This window comes from Procambarus clarkii, chromosome 18 (assembly GCF_040958095.1).
Source record: "Procambarus clarkii isolate CNS0578487 chromosome 18, FALCON_Pclarkii_2.0, whole genome shotgun sequence".
NCBI classification, from domain to species: domain Eukaryota; kingdom Metazoa; phylum Arthropoda; class Malacostraca; order Decapoda; family Cambaridae; genus Procambarus; species Procambarus clarkii.
The window spans coordinates 18403849-18426348 of NC_091167.1; the positions used below are offsets into that span (position 1 = coordinate 18403849).

At 46.6% G+C, this 22500-nt stretch overlaps 1 protein-coding gene across 1 annotated transcript in view; it reads left to right on the forward strand.

Annotated features, from left to right (window-relative positions):
- LOC123754521 (uncharacterized) overlaps positions 1–22500 on the forward strand; it is a 75640-nt gene that overhangs the window by 51060 nt on the left and 2080 nt on the right. The window contains exons 6-11 of the mRNA XM_069326694.1: positions 9502–9825; positions 11333–11544; positions 11675–11963; positions 13077–13430; positions 14976–15263; positions 20813–22500. The exon at positions 20813–22500 is cut by the window's right edge and continues 2080 nt beyond it. Coding sequence (XP_069182795.1) covers positions 9502–9825; positions 11333–11544; positions 11675–11963; positions 13077–13430; positions 14976–15263; positions 20813–20902 — 1557 coding nt within the window. The 3' untranslated portion in view covers positions 20903–22500. The remainder of the gene's footprint in view (positions 1–9501; positions 9826–11332; positions 11545–11674; positions 11964–13076; positions 13431–14975; positions 15264–20812) is intronic.

Sequence of the window (22500 nt, forward strand, 5' to 3'; positions counted from 1 at the left end):
CAACAACAACCACCACAACAACAACCACCACAACAACAACAACAACCACCACAACAACAACCACCACAACAACAACCACCACAACAACAACAACAACAACAACAACCACCACAACAACAACCACCACAACAACAACCACCACCACCACCACCACCACAACAACCACCACCACAACAACAACAACCACCACCACAACAACCACCACAACAACAACAACAACAACAACAACCACCACAACAACAACCACCACAACAACAACAACCACCACCACCACCACCACAACAACCACCACCACAACAACAACAACAACAACAACCACCACCACAACAACAACAACAACAACAACCACCACCACCACAACAACAACCACCACAACCACCACCACCACAACAACAACCACCACAACCACCACCACCACAACCACCACAACCACCACCACAACAACAACCACCACAACCACCACCACAACAACAACCACCACAACAACAACCACCACAACCACCACCACAACAACAACCACCACAACCACCACCACAACAACAACCACCACAACCACCACAACAACAACAACAACAACCACCACCACCACAACAACAACCACCACAACCACCACCACAACAACAACCACCACAACCACCACCACAACAACAACCACCACAACCACCACCACAACAACAACAACCACCACAACCACCACCACAACAACCACCACCACAACAACAACCACCACAACAACAACCACCACAACAACCACCACCACAACAACAACCACCACAACAACAACCACCACCACAACAACAACCACCACAACAACAACCACCACAACAACCACCACAACAACCACCACAACAACAACCACCACAACAACAACCACCACAACCACCACCACAACAACAACAACCACCACCACCACCACAACAACCACCACCACAACAACAACCACCACAACAACCACCACCACAACAACCACCACAACAACCACCACCACAACAACCACCACAACCACCACCACAACAACAACAACAACCACCACCACAACAACAACCACCACAACCACCACCACAACAACCACCACAACAACCACCACCACAACAACCACCACAACCACCACCACAACAACAACAACAACCACCACCACCACAACAACAACCACCACAACAACCACCACCACAACAACCACCACAACAACAACCACCACAACCACCACCACAACAACAACCACCACAACCACCACCACAACAACAACCACCACAACCACCACCACAACAACCACCACCACAACAACAACCACCACAACCACCACCACAACAACAACAACCACCACAACCACCACCACAACAACAACCACCACAACCACCACCACAACAACAACCACCACAACCACCACCACAACAACAACCACCACAACAACCACCACAACAACAACAACCACCACAACAACAACAACCACCACCACCACCACCACCACAACAACAACCACCACACAACAACCACCACAACCACCACCACAACAACAACAACCACCACCACCACCACCACAACAACAACCACCACAACCACCACCACAACAACCACCACAACAACCACCACCACAACCACCACCACAACAACAACAACAACCACCACCACCACCACAACAACAACCACCACAACAACCACCACCACAACAACCACCACCACAACCACCACCACCACAACAACCACCACCACCACCACCACCACAACAACCACCACCATTCTACCATAAGCCAGTATAAAGTTCATCCTAGAGAGCTTCCAGCCCCCTAACACCACCCCGCTGGTCTCGCATGAGATTCAATCCCCCAACGTCGCCTGGCGGGGGCTCGAATTACCTGGTTACGACGGCCAAAACCCCGTGATTATCCTCGGCATGACATTCAATCCTTTCTCTTACCAGGATTGTCCTTAATGGAAGATTTAATCTTATAAGTAGCATTCAGTACTCTCTATAAGCCTTCCAACCCTCTTCACCAAGGAATTGAACACTATTTTATTTATTTTTAAAGTCGTATGTGTTAGATTGTAAAATAGGATTTAATATTTAACATAGGATTTAATCTTTATGGAATGGGATTCAGTCATTTATAATCTCGTGTTCGGTGTTCTTAATGTTTGATATTCGATCTGCAATGAAGAATATTTTGTATCTAGTCCTTTAAATATGGGATCTAATACTGTTGATGTCGGACACAATCCTTTCTGCGTCGCAGCCAATCCTCTACAAGGGATTCAATCCTCTACGACAAGGGATTCAATCCTCTACGACAAGGGATCCAATCCTCTTCGACAAGGGATCCAATCCTCTTTGACAAAGGATCCAATCCTCTGACAAGGAATCCAATCCTCTTCGACAAGGGATCCAATCCTCTTCGACAAGGGATCCAATCCTCTTCGACAAGGGATCCAATCCTCTTCGATAAGGGATCCAATCCTCTTCGATAAGGGATCCAATCCTCTTCGACCAGGGATCCAATACTCTTCGACAAGGGATCCAATACTCTTCGACAAGGGATCTAATCCTCTTCGACATGGGATCCAATCCTCTTCGACAAGGGATCTAATTGTCTTCGACAAGGGATCCAATCCTCTTCGACAAGGGATCCAATCCTCTATGACAAGGGATCCAATATTCTTCGGCAAAGGATCCAATCCTGTTCGACAAGGGATCCAATCCTCTTCGACAAAGGATCCAATCCTCTATGACAAGGGATCCAATCCTCTATGACAAGGGGTCCAATATTCTTCGGCAAAGGATCCAATCCTCTTCGACAAAGGATCCAATCCTATTCGACAAAGGATCCAATCCTCTTTGACAAAGGATCCAATCCTATTCGACAAAGGATCCAATCCTCTTCGACAAGGGATCCAATCCTCTTCGACAAGGGATCCAATCCTCTTCGACAAGGGATCCAATCCTCTACGACAAGGGATCCAATCCTCTTCGACAAGGGATCCAATCCTCTTCGACAAGGGATCCAATCCCTTACAAATAAGATCAGGTGCTTTTTGTCATTGCCGAGAATAGGACATTGTTGTCATAATGACGGATAATGAGCTTGTTTGGCATGGTTGTGGCCCTCATTATACCTTATTACTGCGACAGTTAGCCTCTTGTTGTGTAGTTTTTGTTATGGTAGTTAGTGGGTGTTTGGGGCTCGTTAACAGTAATTAACGTGCAACAATGTAATTAGTACACGTGTCACCTGTGTTGCTTTATATGTAATTATATTTATCGATATTTACTTGCATTTACCAACAGTGTAATTGGTTGCTTATATTTACATATATTATAATAACTCATTAGGGGACCCTTGCTGCTCGTTAGTAATTAGTGTTATATATTTGGTAATTAAAATCACAAAGCCACCTTGTTGCTGTATTCATGTTTAAGAAGTCACTAGTCTCCTCTTACGGTCTTGCGTCATGCTGGTCGGCGTTCAATCCCCGAGCATCCACCAAGTGGTTGGGCACCATTCCTTTCCCCTCGTCCCATCCCGAATCCTGACACCCTTCCCAGTGCTATATAGTGATAATGGGTTGGCGCTTTCCCCTGATAGTTATTCCCTCGCATGCCCATGCGTTCCCGCTGAACACAGAGGCAAGTCACACACACACACACACACACACTACACACACACTCTACACACACACACACACACACACACACACACACACACACACACACACACACACACACACACACACACACACACACAGTTGGACCAGACAAAGTATCACCGTGGATACTAAAAGAAGCAGCACAGGCCCTCAGCGTGCCTCTGGCAATGATCTTTAATGAGTCACTTATGTCAGGAGAATTGCCCAGTTGCTGGAAGAAGGCAAATGTCGTGCCGATCTTCAAGAAAGGAGATAGGGAGGAGGCACTTAACTACAGACCTGTATCACTGACAAGCATCCCCTGTAAAATACTGGAAAGAATAATTAGGCTACGACTGGTTGCACACCTGGAGAACATTAGGTTTGTGAACAAACATCAACATGGGTTCTGGACAGGGAAATCGTGCCTAACAAACCTTCTGGAATTCTATGATAAAATAACGAGGATAAGACAGGACAGAGATGGTTGGGCAGACTGCATATTTCTGGACTGCCAAAAAGCCTTTGATACAGTACCGCACATGAGACTGCTGTTCAAGCTCGAGAGGCAGGCGGGGGTGGGGGAAAGGTCCTAGAATGGATAAGGAACTACCTAACAGGAAGGAGCCAAAGAGTTACGGTAAGGGGCGAGAAGTCGGACTGGCGAACAGTAACAAGTGGAGTACCACAAGGATCGGTGCTGGGACCAATTCTATTTCTTGTATATGTTAACGACATGTTTACAGGCGTAGAGTCCTACATGTCGATGTTTGCGGATGATGCAAAGTTGATGAGAAGAGTTGTGACAGATGAGGATTGCAGGATCCTCCAAGAGGACCTGAACAGATTGCAGAGATGGTCAGAGAAATGGCTACTAGAATTCAACACGAGCAAATGTAAAGTTATGGAAATGGGACTAGGAGATAGGAGACCAAAGGGACAGTACACAATGAAGGGGAACAGCCTACCTGTAACGACGCGTGAAAGAGACCTGGGGGTGGACGTAACACCTAATCTATCTCCTGAGGCACATATTAATAGGATAACGACAGCAGCGTACTCTACACTGGCAAAAGTTAGAACATCATTCAGAAACCTAAGTAAGGAGGCATTTAGGGCGCTTTACACTGCCTACGTAAGGCCAGTCTTAGAGTATGCCGCCTGATCATGGAGTCCCCATCTGAAGAAGCATATAATGAAACTGGAAAAGGTTCAGAGGTTTGCAACGAGACTCGTCCCAGAGCTACGAGGGATGGGGTATGAAGAGCGCCTGAGGGAACTGTGCCTTACGACACTAGAAAGAAGAAGGGAGAGGGGGGACATGATAGGAACGTATAAGATACTCAGAGGAATTGACAGAGTGGACATAGACGAAATGTTCACACGGAATAGTAACAGAACGAGAGGACATGGATGGAAGCTTGAAACTCAGATGAGTCACAGAGATGTTAGGAAGTTTTCTTTTAGCGTGAGAGTAGTGGGGAAATGGAATGCACTTCAGGAACAGGTTGTGGAAGCAAATACTATTCATAATTTTAAAACCAGGTATGATAGGGAAATGGGACAGGAGTCATTGCTGTAAACAACCGATGCTCGAAAGGCGGGATCCAAGAGTCAATGCTCGATCCTGCAAGCACATATAGGTGAGTACATATAGGTGAGTACACACACAACAAAAGTCATGGTGACAGGTTCTCCCCCAAGACGGTCCGTCACTCCTCACTGACGGCTCCTTCAGCACCTGACGGAGTGACGGCTCGGGGAGTGATGGCTCGGGGAGGGAGAGGAGGAGGGAGGGGCTGTGTGAGGTGTGAGGGAGAGCGTCAGGAGCTCCTGAGCTGACAAGGAGTGAGGTAGTGAGGCATCAGCTGTCAGCGACCTTGTCATGTCAGCGGGCTGTCACTCACTGTGCTGACTCCTGTCTGGGGCCGTTTTCTTCCTTGTCAGCACAGTGTGTGGTGTGTGTGTGTGTGTGTGTGTGTGTGTGTGTGTGTGTGTGTGTGTGTGTGTGTGTGTGTGTGTGTGTGTGTGTGTGTGTACTCAGCTGTGCACTCAGCAAACCCTTAACAAGTTAATGCTGAGGCTGCGGATTACATGTGCGTCCGGGTCCTGTGCTCAGGCAGACTGGTGCTCAGGCAGACTGCATTGTAGTTTGCTCCTGTTGCCTGTCCCCTGTTGCCTGTCCCCTGTTGTCCAGTCTAACGGCGTCACCTCTTACCGTTGTGTATTGCAAGTTTTCCCTTATCGCTTTGTCGAAGGTAACCTCCCTTCCCTCCCTCCCTCTCTCTCTGGAAGGTAATTCTTACCTTCGGCGGACGCCATCAACTACTCCTGGCTTCCATGTTTTTCCCTCATAATGTTTAGGATACTCTGAATATCCTGAGTAATGTTTAGGATACTCTGAATATCCTGAGTAATGTTTAGGATACTCTGAATATCCTGAGTAATGTTTAGGATACTCTGAATATCCTGAGTAATGTTTAGGATACTCTGAATATCCTGAGTAATGTTTAGAATACTCTGAATATCCTGAGTAATGTTTAGGATACTCTGAATATCGTGAGTGATGTTTAGGATACTCTGAATATCGTGAGTAATGTTTAGGATACTCTGAATATCGTGAGTGATGTTTAGGATACTCTGAATATCGTGAGTAATGTTTAGGATACTCTGAATATCCTGAGTGATGTTTAGGATACTCTGAATATCCTGAGTAATGTTTAGGATACTCTGAATATCGTGAGTGATGTTTAGGATACTCTGAATATCGTGAGTGATGTTTAGGATACTCTGAATATCGTGAGTAATGTTTAGGATACTCTGAATATCGTGAGTAATGTTTAGGATACTCTGAATATCCTGAGTAATGTTTAGGATACTCTGAATATCGTGAGTAATGTTTAGGATACTCTGAATATCGTGAGTAATGTTTAGGATACTCTGAATATCGTGAGTGATGTTTAGGATACTCTGAATATCGTGAGTAATGTTTAGGATACTCTGAATATCGTGAGTAATGTTTAGGATACTCTGAATATCGTGAGTAATGTTTAGGATACTCTAAATATCCTGAGTAATGTTTAGGATACTCTGAATATCCTGAGTAATGTTTAGGATACTCTGAATATCCTGAGTGATGTTTAGGATACTCTGAATATCCTGAGTGATGTTTAGGATACTCTGAATATCGTGAGTGATGTTTAGGATACTCTGAATATCGTGAGTGATGTTTAGGATACTCTGAATATCGTGAGTAATGTTTAGGATACTCTGAATATCGTGAGTAATGTTTAGGATACTCTGAATATCCTGAGTAATGTTTAGGATACTCTGAATATCGTGAGTAATGTTTAGGATACTCTGAATATCCTGAGTAATGTTTAGGATACTCTGAATATCGTGAGTAATGTTTAGGATACTCTGAATATCGTGAGTAATGTTTAGGATACTCTGAATATCGTGAGTGATGTTTAGGATACTCTGAATATCGTGAGTAATGTTTAGGATACTCTGAATATCGTGAGTAATGTTTAGGATACTCTGAATATCGTGAGTAATGTTTAGGATACTCTGAATATCGTGAGTGATGTTTAGGATACTCTGAATATCGTGAGTGATGTTTAGGATACTCTGAATATCGTGAGTGATGTTTAGGATACTCTGAATATCCTGAGTAATGTTTAGGATACTCTGAATATCGTGAGTGATGTTTAGGATACTCTGAATATCCTGAGTAATGTTTAGGATACTCTGAATATCGTGAGTGATGTTTAGGATACTCTGAATATCGTGAGTGATGTTTAGGATACTCTGAATATCGTGAGTGATGTTTAGGATACTCTGAATATCGTGAGTGATGTTTAGGATACTCTGAATATCCTGAGTGATGTTTAGAATACTCTGAATATCGTGAGTGATGTTTAGGATACTCTGAATATCGTGAGTGATGTTTAGAATACTCTGAATATCGTGAGTGATGTTTAGGATACTCTGAATATCCTGAGTAATGTTTAGAATACTCTGAATATCGTGAGTGATGTTTAGGATACTCTGAATATCCTGAGTGATGTTTAGAATACTCTGAATATCGTGAGTAATGTTTAGGATACTCTGAATATCCTGAGTGATGTTTAGAATACTCTGAATATCGTGAGTGATGTTTAGGATACTCTGAATATCCTGAGTGATGTTTAGAATACTCTGAATATCGTGAGTGATGTTTAGGATACTCTGAATATCGTGAGTAATGTTTAGAATACTCTGAATATCGTGAGTAATGTTTAGGATACTCTGAATATTGTAACACAAGATGTTTGTAACACTAAATTATTGTAAAGTATCCGAGTAACACTTCCTCTTGGATGCACTTGGTGTAACACTTTGTAATACTGCTAAACTATACACTTGATCACTAACTCTGATAACCCTTGACTGAATTAACCATGGCACTTCTCCAAGAAAAATGCTGACAACTTATTAACTATACGGAGGGTACAGGAGCAGACGACTGCTGACTCCTGTTAGCTGGCTGAGGGCTTTCCCTTCCCATAGCTCATGGTAAGCCTTATCCTACTAGTTTTACACACAGGAGGGTACAGGAGCAGACGACTGCTGACTCCTGTTAGCTGGCTGAGGGCTTTCCCTTCCCATAGTTCATGGTAAGCCTTACCCTACTAGTTTTACACAGGAGGGTACAGGAGCAGACGACTGCTGACTCCTGTTAGCAGGCTGAGAGCTTTCCCTTCCCATAGCTCATGGTAAGCCTTACCCTACTAGTTTTACACACAGGAGGGTACAGGAGCAGACGACTGCTGACTCCTGTTAGCAGGCTGAGAGCTTTCCCTTCCCATAGTTCATGGTAAGCCTTACCCTACTAGTTTTACACACAGGAGGGTACAGGAGCAGACGACTGCTGACTCCTGTTAGCTGGCTGAGAGCTTTCCCTTCCGTTCATGGTAAGCCTTACCCTACTAGTTTCTTCTGAAATACGACCCACCAGTAGTTTTATCAACCAGGTACTCAGTCACTGCTGGATGAATAGCTAAGGATTGGTGCCTAGTCAATCTTCCCCATAACTTCCTATAGCGTGGAGCCCTCTCTACACCCTGTAGCCTCCTCCATCAGTGTGCCCGCCAGGATCTTTGAGACAAGATGTATATATATGTATCTACGTATCTATGTGTGTGTATGCACATATCCGGGGCGCGGCTAGAGCTGACAGGCACATAGGTGTACCTGTCAGAGGTACAATAGACTTGGTGACAGGTACAAGCCTTGTCATATGTCAGCCCTGTCATAACGCAGCCGACCCCACTTGGTCTCTGTCCATTAACCACGTGACCCCAGCGGACCCCAGTGATCTGTGACCCCAGCGGACCCAAATTCCTATAGGGCTTCAGCTCCTGGACCCTGAATTTTTCAATGATTGTTTTTTGTAATTCTACATCAAAGCTCCGCTACAAATAGTTATAACAATCTCCCATGACAATCTCTCCCATGTAACAATCCTGATTGTGGTGGCTAGCCTACCCCATGAACCTGGGGTTCTGGGGACTAGTACTTGCACGGGATATGAGGACAAGGAGCTGGGATATGCGGACAATGAGCTGGGTTATGAGGACAAGGAGCTGGGTTATGAGGGCAAGGAGCTGGGATATGAGGACAAGGAGCTGGGATATGAGGACAAGGAGCTGGGATATGAGGACAAGGAGCTGGGATATGAGGACAATGAGCTGGGATATGAGGACAATGAGCTGGGATATGAGGACAAGGAGCTGGGATATGAGGACAAGGAGCTGGGATATGAGGACAAGGAGCTGGGATATGAGGACAAGCTGCTGGGATATGAGGACCAGGAGCTGGGATATAAGAAAGGAGTGAGAGAACAACCGCTCAAGCACTCGGGTCACCGAGGATCGAACCCCGACCATAAAAGAAGCTAGACCCTTCCCCCTCTCCCATTACCCTTGCGAACAGGTTGCTCATCTCTTCCTCACTTCCAGGGCTGCCGGAGAGTACGTGTTAGGGTCGCGGGAGAACCTGGTGGCCAGGGTGCGGGTCCACAACTCAGGAGAGGACGCCTTCCTGGCTAAGGTGGTTGTGAAGGTGCCACGGGGAGCCACCTTCAGCAGGTTCCTCCTCACTGAGGACACCTCAGACGACCTCACCCCCATCTGTTCCTCCACCACCAAGGCTGGCGTCGAGGAGGTAAGTCATTTATTATTTTTATTTTCTACCACAGACGTAGCCGGACATTTACAATGCTAACCAGCATATATACATTTTCTTCTGTCCTCCATGGACAGGGTGAGAGATGTGTTAAACATATAGTTCAGGGGTTTATTGAACACTCAACCACAGTTGGTGGTTGTGGTGCTTTTAAAATCCTAAGCTAACCTACAGACATAAATACATAGATACATAGAGTTATGTCTGTCCTACATAAAGTGGTCCATGTGTTCTTTACATAGTGTTGTTAATGTGCATTTACAAAGGTGAAATGTAATTCTGATCAGTTTCTACAAATACTTTATACACATACATATACATGCATATATATACATATATACATACACTTGTACACATACACACACATACATACATACACATACATTTATGTCTTTCCTACTCTGACAGGGTGAGATAGCTGATAAACTAGTGTGTTATTAAGCACTTAATCACTGAAGGTGATTAAGGTGCTTTTACAAGCTCAGGTTATATAGTTACATCACATACATACATTGTATAATTGATACATAGTAGTTACAGAGTTCAGCATACCTTAGCCCAGGAGGGCGAAAGTCAGTCAATATGGGACATTCTACATTATAATGTTCAAGAGAGTGCATGTTTTCTCTTTCACAAAGTTGACACATTGTGTACTCGACATTTGGGTTTTGAGAAAGCTGCCAGATACGTCTATACCCAGATACGTCTGGGTATAGGGCCTGTACCCGGGCCCTTTCTGGGCCTGTACCCGGGCCCTTTCTGGGCCTGTACCCGGGCCCTTTCAGGGCCTGTACCCGGGCCCCTTCTGGGCCTGTACCCGGGCCCTTTCTGGGCCTGTACCCGGGCCCCTTCTGGGCCTGTACCTGGGCCCTTTCTGGGCCTGTACCCGGGCCATTTCTGGGCCTGTACCCGGGCCCTTTCTGGGCCTGTACCCGGGCCCCTTCTGGGCCTGTACCCGGGCCCCTTCTGGGCCTGTACCCGGGCCCTTTCTGGGCCTGTACCCGGGCCCTTTCTGGGCCTGTACCCGGGCCCCTTCTGGGCCTGTACCCGGGCCCTTTCTGGGCCTGTACCCGGGCCCTTTCTGGGCCTGTACCCGGGCCCTTTCTGGGCCTGTACCCGGGCCCCTTCTATGCCTGTACCCGGGCCCCTTCTGGGCCTGTACCCGGGCCCCTTCTGGGCCTGTACCCGGGCCCCTTCTGGGCCTGTACCCGGGCCCTTTCTGGGCCTGTACCCGGGCCCTTTCTGGGCCTGTACCCGGGCCCTTTCTGGGCCTGTACCCGGGCCCCTTCTGGGCCTGTACCCGGGCCCCTATAGTATAGACGTATCTGGCAGCTTTCTATATCCCAGGCGTATTCTGGCCACTATAACATCACATTGCCGGGTTCTTGTTCTATTAGTCCCATATGTGAATGTCTCCTCACGATATCTATCAGTGCCACGGGCTGCTGGGAGTGCCACAGAGTGACCATGAGTGACCTCTCCACAGGTAATATGTGACCTGGGGAACCCGCTGCCCTCAGGGGCGGGCGTAGGGCTCCAGCTGGTGTTCCAGCCCACTCCCCTCCTCCTCAACCACACCAGTCTTGACTTCCACCTGCGGGCGTCCTCTGCCAACCCCGAGGACCCCGCCAACGCCCACGACAACCACGTCGCCCTCGCCCTCCCCGTCACCCTCAGGAGTGACATCAACATCAAGGGGTGAGTCTTGGAGTCAAGGGTGAGCGGTGAGAAGGGAAGTTTTTGAGGAGATTGTTAGGTTTCGGGTTAGTTGTGGGGTTAAGTGTGGGGGGAGAGCTGGAATAGATGTTAACATCTCCCGTCTCCGCAGCATTTCCTTCCCGGACGAACCATTCGACTACAACGCGTCGCAGTACGGCGTCGGGCTGGTCGGGGAGGGAGGTCGGGTCACCCACGAGCGTCAAGTGGGACCTGAAGTGATGCACGTCTACGACCTCACCAACCGCGGGCCGTCCGACCTGCCGGCGGCCCATATCTTCCTGCTGTGGCCGACACGGACGCTGGCCTACGATCCCCTACTATACCTGCTGGACCCGCCCTCCGTCTCCGCTCCTGCCCGCTGTCAACCATTCCACGATGTCAACTACCTCGGCCTCCAGGTGGGTTGTGTATAGTCACCCAAGTGTAGTTATAGGATGAGAGTTATACTCGTGGTGTCCCGTCTTCCCAGTATTTTTTGTCGTATAAAACTACTGAAGGTTTTGGCCTCCACCACCTTCTCGCTTAGCTTGCTCCAACCGTCTACTACTCTGCAAAAAAACGTTTTCCGACATTTTTTTTTCGTCATTGTTGTTTCCTTAGCTTGAATCTGTGTCCTTTTGTTCTTGAGGTTACTGGTTACAGGAATTCCTCTTTGCAAATTTTGTCGATTCCTTTTAATATTTTGTAAGTGGTGATCATATCACCTCAGCTTCTAGCCTTGGCATATTTAATGCCTGGAGCCGCTCTCCATAACTCTTGTTTTTTTTAGTTTCGGAAGCCATTTTGTAGCATGCCATTGCACCTTTTCCAGTTTGTGCTTCTTGAGACTTGGGCACCATACAACTGCTACATAATCTAATTTTGGTCTCACAAAAGTCATGAACAGTTTCTTTGGTATTTGACCATCTGGAATACTAATTGAAGTGGAATGCTCAGCTCAGTTGCACATTTTCTTAACACTCAAAGTGAAATGCCATCTGGTACACCTGCTTTATTTCTTCCTAGCTCCTTGAGTTGTTTTTCACTTCATCTCGAGACACCTCTATGTACTCTATGGTGTTCTCTAGAATTGACATTGTGTTTTGTTCTTTGAAAACCTCATTTTTTGCTCAAACACACGTTTGGCTAAGAACCAAACGAATGCTAGAGGCGTTCATTTAGTGTTTCACACATTTCTTTTTTCATTCTCATTGAATCTGTTCCCCGTTCTCAATCTCTGGATTTTATCCTTTACATGCAGCTTGCTTTTAATGAATTTATAGGAAAATGTCTGGATCTGTTTTACATTTGCCTGCTATACCTTTCTCAAAGTTAACCATCATGTGTGTTACTCTATTACCATAAAGAATACTTGATAACACCCCCTCCCCACACTTGCCTGGCCCCCACACTCACCTGTCCCCCCCACACTCGCCTGTCCCCTCCCCTATACTTACCTGGCCCCCACACTGCCTGGCCCCACATCTACTTGACACCCTCCACTCATCTGGCGTCACTGTTGGCCCCTGCAGGTTGAAGATGCCTCGTCTCGTCTCCAGCACCTGGTGGGCACTTCTGCAGGAGATGACCGTCCACACCGACGCCCAGAACACACTGACGAAGTCCTTAACGACCAACCGGTTGACGGAGAGTCGTCCAACCAACTCCACCGACACCGTCGCCACAGCCGTCATCACCACCACCCCCTGCAGGAAGAGAGAGGTCGACGGAGTGGCCGGAGGAGCGAGCGGGAAAGCCTGCAGAAGGAGTTATCGTGTGGCCCCACCAACTGTACCAGAGTGGTGTGTTCCATCGCTCCCTTGAGAGCGTCGGACAGCATAGTGGTGCGAGTTAGATCAAGACTATGGGTCGATACTATCCAAAAGGTAGGCAACTATACCTCCCCTCAACTTTTTATACTATCCAGATGGTGAAGAATCAGTCCTCCTCCCCTCCAACTGCTTCTATACTATTCAGATGGTAATCATCTCTTCCTGTGGCAAAGTTGACATGTATGCCGCCACGCCACAGCTTTATGAGGCATGTCATGATGCCAACTACCGGAGAACAGTGGTGTTGGGGGTCACTTGGGTCAAGGGGTATCCTAGTACTGAAGGGTATGGACGTGCCCCAGATCACTCTTGGACTAGCAATCAGCGTGTCAGTGTCGTGGTTTAGGAAAGTTTTCAGTAGATGGTATAAACACACATACTACGTAGTTCAATGAATAACAGTTACCGGAATGCTAAGTGGGCTACACAAGGAAGTCACACTAACATGATATTTCAATGAGAAACTCCGCTGGAGTGTATACAACTCCATTACCTATGCCAGAGTGCTAGGGGGGGGGGGTTATGTGTGGAATCTGGACTGGCTTCAGTAGGCCAGATTTCACACATCATAAATCTCCAGAAGTCCTGTGGATTCACTGGCATTTCAGGTTGTATAAGTTTTACCATGTCATGGACCAGAGGTAAGGTGCACGGCTTGCAGGTTGAGGGTTCGAATCCCCTCATTGCTGTAGTTGATTTTCTAGGATGGGTTGTTACGGTAGCTGTCACTAGGAGGCGAGCGCGTGCTGTTATTGACCCATTCCATTGTTGGGAGAGATGAATAGTTAGTGACCTCTCACACGTCACGAGGGGAAGGTTAGTGACCTCTCACACGTCACGAGGGGAAGGTTAGTGACCTCTCACACGTCACGAGGGGAAGGTTAGTGACCTCTCACACGTCATGAGGGGAAGGTTAGTGACCTCTCACACGTCACGAGGGGAAGGTTAGTGACCTCTCACACGTCATGAGGGGAAGGTTAGCGACCTCTGAGGAAAGTTGTTTACATTAGGTAGATGAGTAAGTGTACAAGGTGAGGTAATTATTAGGGGAAAGCACCAAGCCATTCCGACTATATAGCACTGGGAAGGGGTCAGGATAAAGATTTGGGATGGGACGGGTGGAAGGAATGGTGCCCCAACCACTCGGACGACCAGTGGATGAAGTGACTAATGTATATGAAGTTTACCTTCTAGGGTATTCCTGTGCACCTGCCTTTATCAGTGTTTAACGCGCGTTTGGGATCATTCATCGGAAGAGGACTCGTTATTCACCATGTGCGAATAATGAATAATAAACGGATGTGTGTTTACTATTTGTGCCTACACAATCGAGCTATTAGCTCTTGGACTCCGCCTTTTTAACCACTCTGTGAGTTGACCAGACCACACACTAGAAGGTGAAGGGACGACGACGTTTCGGTCCGTCCTGGACCATTCTCAAGTCGATTGAGAATCCAGGACGGACCGAAACGTCGTCGTCCCTTTACCTTCTAGTGTGTGGTCTGGTCAACATACTTCAGCCACGTTATTGTGACTCCTCGCCTGCACTCCATGAATTAATTTTTCATTTATTTTAAATTGAAAATGGTTTTATTACAGGTCGGGATGCCAGAGGTGAAGATCTCGTCACGGCTGGTGGTGGTGGCGGCTCCCGAGGGCGGTGACCCCGGAGACTGGTGGCTGCAGGGGGACGCTGGCGACGGGGAGTCTCCTGAAGGAGAAGGCAGTGGAGGGGGCGTGGAGAGGAGCGTGTGGTCCAGGACGGTGACCACCGTGGTGAGGACGGGACCAGAGGAACATCGTAGCTCTCTCAAGTGGTTGGTGGTCGTCGGCAGCATCCTCACTGGGCTCCTCCTGTTGGCTCTCCTCAGTTTGTTGCTGTGGGCGGTGAGTGTGTGTTGTGTTTGTTGCTGTGGGCGGTGAGTGTGTGTTGTGTTTGTTGCTGTGGGCGGTGAGTGTGTGGTGGGTGTGTTGCTGTGGGCGGTGAGTGTATGTTGTGTTTGTTGTTGTGGGCGGTGAGTGTGTGTGTGGTGTGTTGCTGTGGGCGGTGAGTGTGTGTTGAGTTTGTTGTTGTGGGCGGTGAGTGTGTGTGTGGTGTGTTGCTGTGGGCGGTGAGTGTGTGTTGAGTTTGTTGCTGTGGGCGGTGAGTGTGTGTTGTGTTTGTTGTTGTGGGCGGTGAGTGTGTGTGTGGTGTGTTGCTGTGGGCGGTGAGTGTGTGTTGTGTTTGTTGCTGTGGGCGGTGAGTGTGTTGGTGGTGTGTTGCTGTGGGCGGTGAGTGTGTTGGTGGTGTGTTGCTGTGGGCGGTGAGTGTGTTGGTGGTGTGTTGCTGTGGGCGGTGAGTGTATGTTGTGTTTGTTGCTGTGGGCGGTGAGTGTGTGTTGTGTTTGTTGCTGTGGGCGGTGAGTGTGTGTTGTGTTTGTTGTTGTGGGCGGTGAGTGTGTGTGTGGTGTGTTGCTGTGGGCGGTGAGTGTGTGTTGAGTTTGTTGTTGTGGGCGGTGAGTGTGTGTGTGGTGTGTTGCTGTGGGCGGTGAGTGTGTGTGTGGTGTGTTGCTGTGGGCGGTGAGTGTGTGTTGTGTTTGTTGTTGTGGGCGGTGAGTGTGTGTGTGGTGTGTTGCTGTGGGCGGTGAGTGTGTGTGTGGTGTGTTGCTGTGGGCGGTGAGTGTGTGTTGTGTTTGTTGTTGTGGGCGGTGAGTGTGTTGGTGGTGTGTTGCTGTGGGCGGTGAGTGTGTGTTGTGTTTGTTGTTGTGGGCGGTGAGTGTATGTTGTGTTTGTTGTTGTGGGCGGTGAGTGTGTGTTGTGTTTGTTGCTGTGGGCGGTGAGTGTGTGTTGTGTTTGTTGCTGTGGGCGGTGAGTGTGTGTTGTGTTTGTTGCTGTGGGCGGTGAGTGTATGTTGTGTTTGTTGTTGTGGGCGGTGAGTGTGTGTGTGGTGTGTTGCTGTGGGCGGTGAGTGTGTGTTGAGTTTGTTGTTGTGGGCGGTGAGTGTGTGTGTGGTGTGTTGCTGTGGGCGGTGAGTGTGTGTTGAGTTTGTTGTTGTGGGCGGTGAGTGTGTGTGTGGTGTGTTGCTGTGGGCGGTGAGTGTATGTTGTGTTTGTTGTTGTGGGCGGTGAGTGTGTGTTGTGTTTGTTGCTGTGGGCGGTGAGTGTGTGTTGTGTTTGTTGCTGTGGGCGGTGAGTGTGTGTTGTGTTTGTTGTTGTGGGCGGTGAGTGTGTGTGTGGTGTGTTGCTGTGGGCGGTGAGTGTATGTTGAGTTTGTTGTTGTGGGCGGTGAGTGTGTGTTGTGTTTGTTGCTGTGGGCGGTGAGTGTGTGTTGTGTTTGTTGTTGTGGGCCGTGAGTGTGTTGGTGGTGTGTTGCTGTGGGCGGTGAGTGTGTTGGTGGTGTGTTGCTGTGGGCGGTGAGTGTATGTTGTGTTTGTTGCTGTGGGCGGTGAGTGTGTTGGTGGTGTGTTGCTGTGGGCGGTGAGTGTGTTGGTGGTGTGTTGCTGTGGGCGGTGAGTGTGTTGTGTTTGTTGCTGTGGGCGGTGAGTGTGTGTTGTGTTTGTTGCTGTGGGCGGTGAGTGTGTTGGTGGTGTGTTGCTGTGGGCGGTGAGTGTGTGTTGTGTTTGTTGCTGTGGGCGGTGAGTGTGTTGGTGGTGTGTTGCTGTGGGCGGTGAGTGTGTTGGTGGTGTGTTGCTGTGGGCGGTGAGTGTGTGTGTGGTGTGTTGCTGTGGGCGGTGAGTGTGTGTTGTGTTTGTTGCTGTGGGCGGTGAGTGTGTGTGTGGTGTGTTGCTGTGGGCGGTGAGTGTGTGTGTGGTGTGTTGCTGTGGGCGGTGAGTGTGTGTGTGGTGTGTTGCTGTGGGCGGTGAGTGTGTGTTGTGTTTGTTGTTGTGGGCGGTGAGTGTGTGTGTGGTGTGTTGCTGTGGGCGGTGAGTGTGTGTGTGGTGTGTTGCTGTGGGCGGTGAGTGTGTGTGTGGTGTGTTGCTGTGGGCGGTGAGTGTGTGTGAGGTGTGTTGCTGTGGGCGGTGAGTGTGTGTTGTGTTTGTTGCTGTGGGCGGTGAGTGTGTGTGGTGTGTTGCTGTGGGCGGTGAGTGTGTGTGTGGTGTGTTGCTGTGGGCGGTGAGTGTGTGTGTGGTGTGTTGCTGTGGGCGGTGAGTGTGTGTGTGGTGTGTTGCTGTGGGCGGTGAGTGTGTGTTGTGTTTGTTGCTGTGGGCGGTGAGTGTGTGTGGTGTGTTGCTGTGGGCGGTGAGTGTGTGTGTGGTGTGTTGCTGTGGGCGGTGAGTGCGTGTGTGGTGTGTTGCTGTGGGCGGTGAGTGTGTGTGTGGTGTGTTGCTGTGGGCGGTGAGTGTGTGTTGTGTTTGTTGCTGTGGGCGGTGAGTGTGTGTGGTGTGTTGCTGTGGGCGGTGAGTGTGTGTGTGGTGTGTTGCTGTGGGCGGTGAGTGTGTGTGGTGTGTTGCTGTGGGCGGTGAGTGTGTGTGGAGTGTTGCTGTGGGCGGTGAGTGTGTTGGTGGTGTGTTGCTGTGGGCGGTGAGTGTGTGTTGTGTTTGTTGCTGTGGGCGGTGAGTGTGTGTGTGGTGTGTTGCTGTGGGCGGTGAGTGTGTTGGTGGTGTGTTGGTGTGCAATGACTGCAATTGTGTGGAACGTTGTGAGTTTGCATCTGGTGGTCAGCTCAGCAAAAGTTCTTGTTATCCAACCAGTCATTTTCTTACAATTGTGTTCTCTAAAGGTTAAGGTCTTCCGACATTATTCCTCCCAAATCCTTTACATTGGTCTTTCGTTCTATAGTGTGATTTGACTCTGTTTTATATGTGGTTTCCGTTTTATATGTTTTATATTTTCCGTAGTACAGGAGCTAGAATTAATTTTCATTAAAGATATTTTTTCTGTGGCATATTGAAAGGTCTGATTTACATCAGATTGGAGGTTTGCTGTGTCCTCTATGTTGTCTACTCTCATGAAAATCCTGGTGCCATCAGTACTATAGTTTGTGTCCTTGTCTATGTCCGATATGAGAGAGTACTGGAGCAAGCACAGTACCCTGGGGGACTGAACACTGGAACAAGCACAGTACCCTGGAGGACTGAACACTGGAGCAAGCACAGTACCCTGGAGGACTGATCTTTTCACGGTGGATAATCCGGATTTTACTGTGTTGACTTTTACACTCTCGGTTGTTAGAAAATTGAAGATCCATCATCTTGTTTTCGCAGTAATTCATTTTGAGCGCGTTTTGTGCGCAATATTCATGGTCACATTTGTCGAAAGCTGTTGCAAAGTCAGTGTATATTACATCTGCGTTTTGCTGGTCTTCCATGACACCTGAGGCCATGTCATGGTGATCTAGTAACTGTGAGAGACAGGAGCGCCCTGCTGTCAACCCGTGTTGTCCAGGGTTATGTAGACCTGTGATTTCATGTGTGTTGTGATCTGACTTCTTAGCACTCTTTCATAGATTATTATTTTAGAGTTGCTGGTCTATAATTTTCTCCCTTCTTTATGGAGTGGTGTTATCTCCACTGGTGTCAGTATGTCGGGGACAATACCAGTATCTAAGATCTGTCTCTAAAAATATGTTGAGGGGCCTATGATAGTGTTTTTTTTTTAATTCTTGATGAATCTGGAGTTGCAGGAATGAGGGCCTGGGTGCAAAGTGCACCGCATATTGTCAATGGCCACTTCAAAGTCCAGTATAGTTAAGGTGGGATCTTATATGTGATTTGATGTGATCTTCATCACATGAAGAATTCGTTTGAGTTATCATACTGTAGCCTCAGCCTCAGTTCCGCAATTTGTTTTCTTCACTTGTAAAGGGAAGACTGTTCCTGTTAGTGTCTCTGTCTCCCTATACTCTCTCTCTCTCTCTCTCTCTCTCTCTCTCTCTCTCTCTCTCTCTCTCTCTCTCTCTCTCTCTCTCTCTCTCTCTCTCTCTCTCTCTCTCTCTCTCTCTCTCTGGGGGTATGTGGCTTAAGCATATTTCTGGATACTTAGGCTACTGAACCTATTTTATTTTTTTCGAGGCATTGATTTAGGTTCGCATTTTCTTGCTCTTCTTCCCAGTTTATTTCTGTGAGGTCTTCGTTTATTAGTTCCCAGTTGATCGATTGGTTACTAAAATTGAATTTGCTGAATTCTCATCCACTAGAGTTTGGGCAACTCGTTCTCGCACCTGCTTATAGTCAATATCTTGCTTATGAATAAGTGCATATGTGACATACTAATTTATTGTGAATATTTGAGTTTACCTTGAAAAGCTGAATAGAAAACCACAACCTAACCTAACCTTCTTAGTATGTTAAGATACTACAATTAGTACTGAACCTTTACCTATATTGATATTACAGTTTTATACAAATAATAAAACAAAACTAAAATATTTAAATAAATTGTAAAGTAACTCAGGATATTGTCAAATTTTGTATAAAATCTCTATTGTTTAATAAAACTGAGAGAAAAAGTTAGTACCTTGAGAAAAAATATGGCTTGGACTATGTCACATATGTACTTATTTATAAGCAAAATAGTGACTGTAAGCAATAAGTCATATATGTGCTGTCTTGTGCAAGAGCGGGTTGCGTTTGGGACTGGTAGCAAAGGTCTATAGGCCATGTTTTGATTAGGTTTTGGCCCTCAATCCAGAGTTGACTTTGTTCTGGCATAATTTTTGTTGCCTGAGCGTTGGACTTTCTTTAAAGCAGCTGTGTCCTTCTGACGGATTATTCAGAGACTCTCCACACGACGCCCCTCGTGATAGCAAGGCCTGCTGGCACTGTGAGTCCCACAGCAGAGATCCAACATGACAGGACTAAGGCCATAATTAAAGATTCTCGAGCCGTTCACTCTGATAATGTTCACTCTTAAATTCACGAGCTGATCTGCCGTATTATAATGCACAACAATGTTCACTAGTAAGTCAGCTGTGGGAAGCTTCCTCTCACAGTTGGGGCTGTGGTGTTGGTGGTGTGATGGTGCTGCTGTGATAAAGGTCTTGGTGCACTGGTGTATTAGTCACGTGGATGTTGTATATATATGTATAATTACCAAACTATTCACCATCAATCTTTCAATAGTTTATATATGTATATATATATATATATATATATATATATATATATATATATATATATATATATATATATATATATATATATATATATATATATGTGTGTGTGTGTATATCACGAAAATAAACACGTGATTAAGAATGTGACAATGTCAGACCACGAAGGAAAAATGAAACAGGAAATTTCCTTAAGTACTTTCGTATATTAAATTTCTGAAGATGTATTTAATATACGAAAGTACTTAAGGAAATTTCCTGTTTCATTTTTCCTTCGTGGTCTGACATTGTCATATATATATATATATATATATATATATATATATATATATATATATATATATATATATATATATATATATATATATATATATATATATATATGTGTGTGCATCTTTACCCGACAGATGGGCTTCTTCAAGAGACGACGACCCCAAGATAAGACGGAAACTGAGCCCCTTAACACCAACGGCTTCTACGGCAACGGCAACTCCTGAGCTCTCCTACTTCGACACCTGGAGCTGACGACACCACCAGAGAAGACGCCTGTAGGTGGCGTTGTGAGGCGAGGGGGAGAGACTGACGCTAGGGCTTAGGGCGGAGAACCTCCCCCTGCCACCCTTACCTCTGGAGTCTCATCTTGGGGAGGACCCTGAAGGAAGAGTTTAAGGGGTATAACTCCCTGACACTCTTGACTCGTCTCATGGATGTGGTTTTCAGAATTGTTCTAGAGGTTAACTAGGGTTCAGCGAGGCTCCGTGAACATTAACGAGTCACAGAGAGTCTTGGAGACTCTGCAACACGGGAGAATTTCAAGGAATAGTGAGCAATAAATAACAAGAAAATTGAGCTCTCTCTTGTGGCTAAAATATGGATAGAATTGTAATTGTTATGTTATGAAACATGTGAACTGGGATTGTGTCTCCGTGGTGATTGGTGCCTCGGGAACCTGGAGGTGTCACTAGGGGGCGTGTTGACCTTGAGTGACCCGAGCACATGAGTGACAAGGAGTAACTTGACTGGTGTGAGTGACAGTGTTAGCCAGGTGACACAAGTTGACCAGCAAACTTAAACAAAGGGTAATTTAACACTGATTATGAATGTTAATTGTTAATTTTAAACTATATATATATGGATGTTAATTGGATGTTGTGAAATATGTAAATAAAACACATATATATATGTAAAACACGCATACAGTAAATATTTGTTTTGTTCTGAAGAGCACATTTATAGGTGTGTAGTGACGACCAATTGGCATCATTTTGTGATCTAAATTGTAGGTGTCTTTTCAGTGACTCTCTCAGCTGTTATCGTAAGTCCTAACATGGACTTCCGTAGTGCCTCTCTCTCAGCTGTTATCGTAAGTCCTAACATGGACTTCCGTAGTGCCTCTCTCTCAGCTGTTATCGTAAGTCCTAACATGGACTTCCGTAGTGCCTCTCTCTCAGCTGTTGTCGTAAGTCCTAACATGGACTTCCGTAGTGCCTCTCTCTCAGCTGTTATCGTAAGTCCTAACATAGACTTCCGTAGTGCCTCTCTCTCAGCTGTTGTCGTAAGTCCTAACATGGACTTCCGTAGTGCCTCTCTCTCAGCTGTTGTCGTAAGTCCTAACATGGGCTTCTGTAGTGCCTCTCTCTCAGCTGTGGTCGTAAGTCCTAACATGGACTTTCGTAGTGACTCAGAGTTTTATAAGTCTCTCAAGATTTTAAGACCTTTTGAGTACTGCCTTAACTTTACAAGTGCTCTGGATTTTATAAGTGCAGTTAGGACTCACAAATCTAAGTACTTTTATTGTACTTAAATTAGATGTGTATTATGATAGTGTGTATGCTGGTGTCCAACAGCATAAGTGTTTAGAATCATTTTAATTGACTTAAGTCGTATATGATATATTTGTTTCCATGTGACAAGTGCCTCACAGCGTCCGGGTGAGGTCCTGAGTGCCTCAAGCCACCAGCTCTCACCAGTGTTGGTGTCAATATGCGTCTGGTTGAAAATAGTTAACCAATGAAATGGGGAACAAATCGCAAATAAACGACTGCAGCAGTGTAAGGGTTAAACATGATTTATAACTGAATATAATTCAACTTTA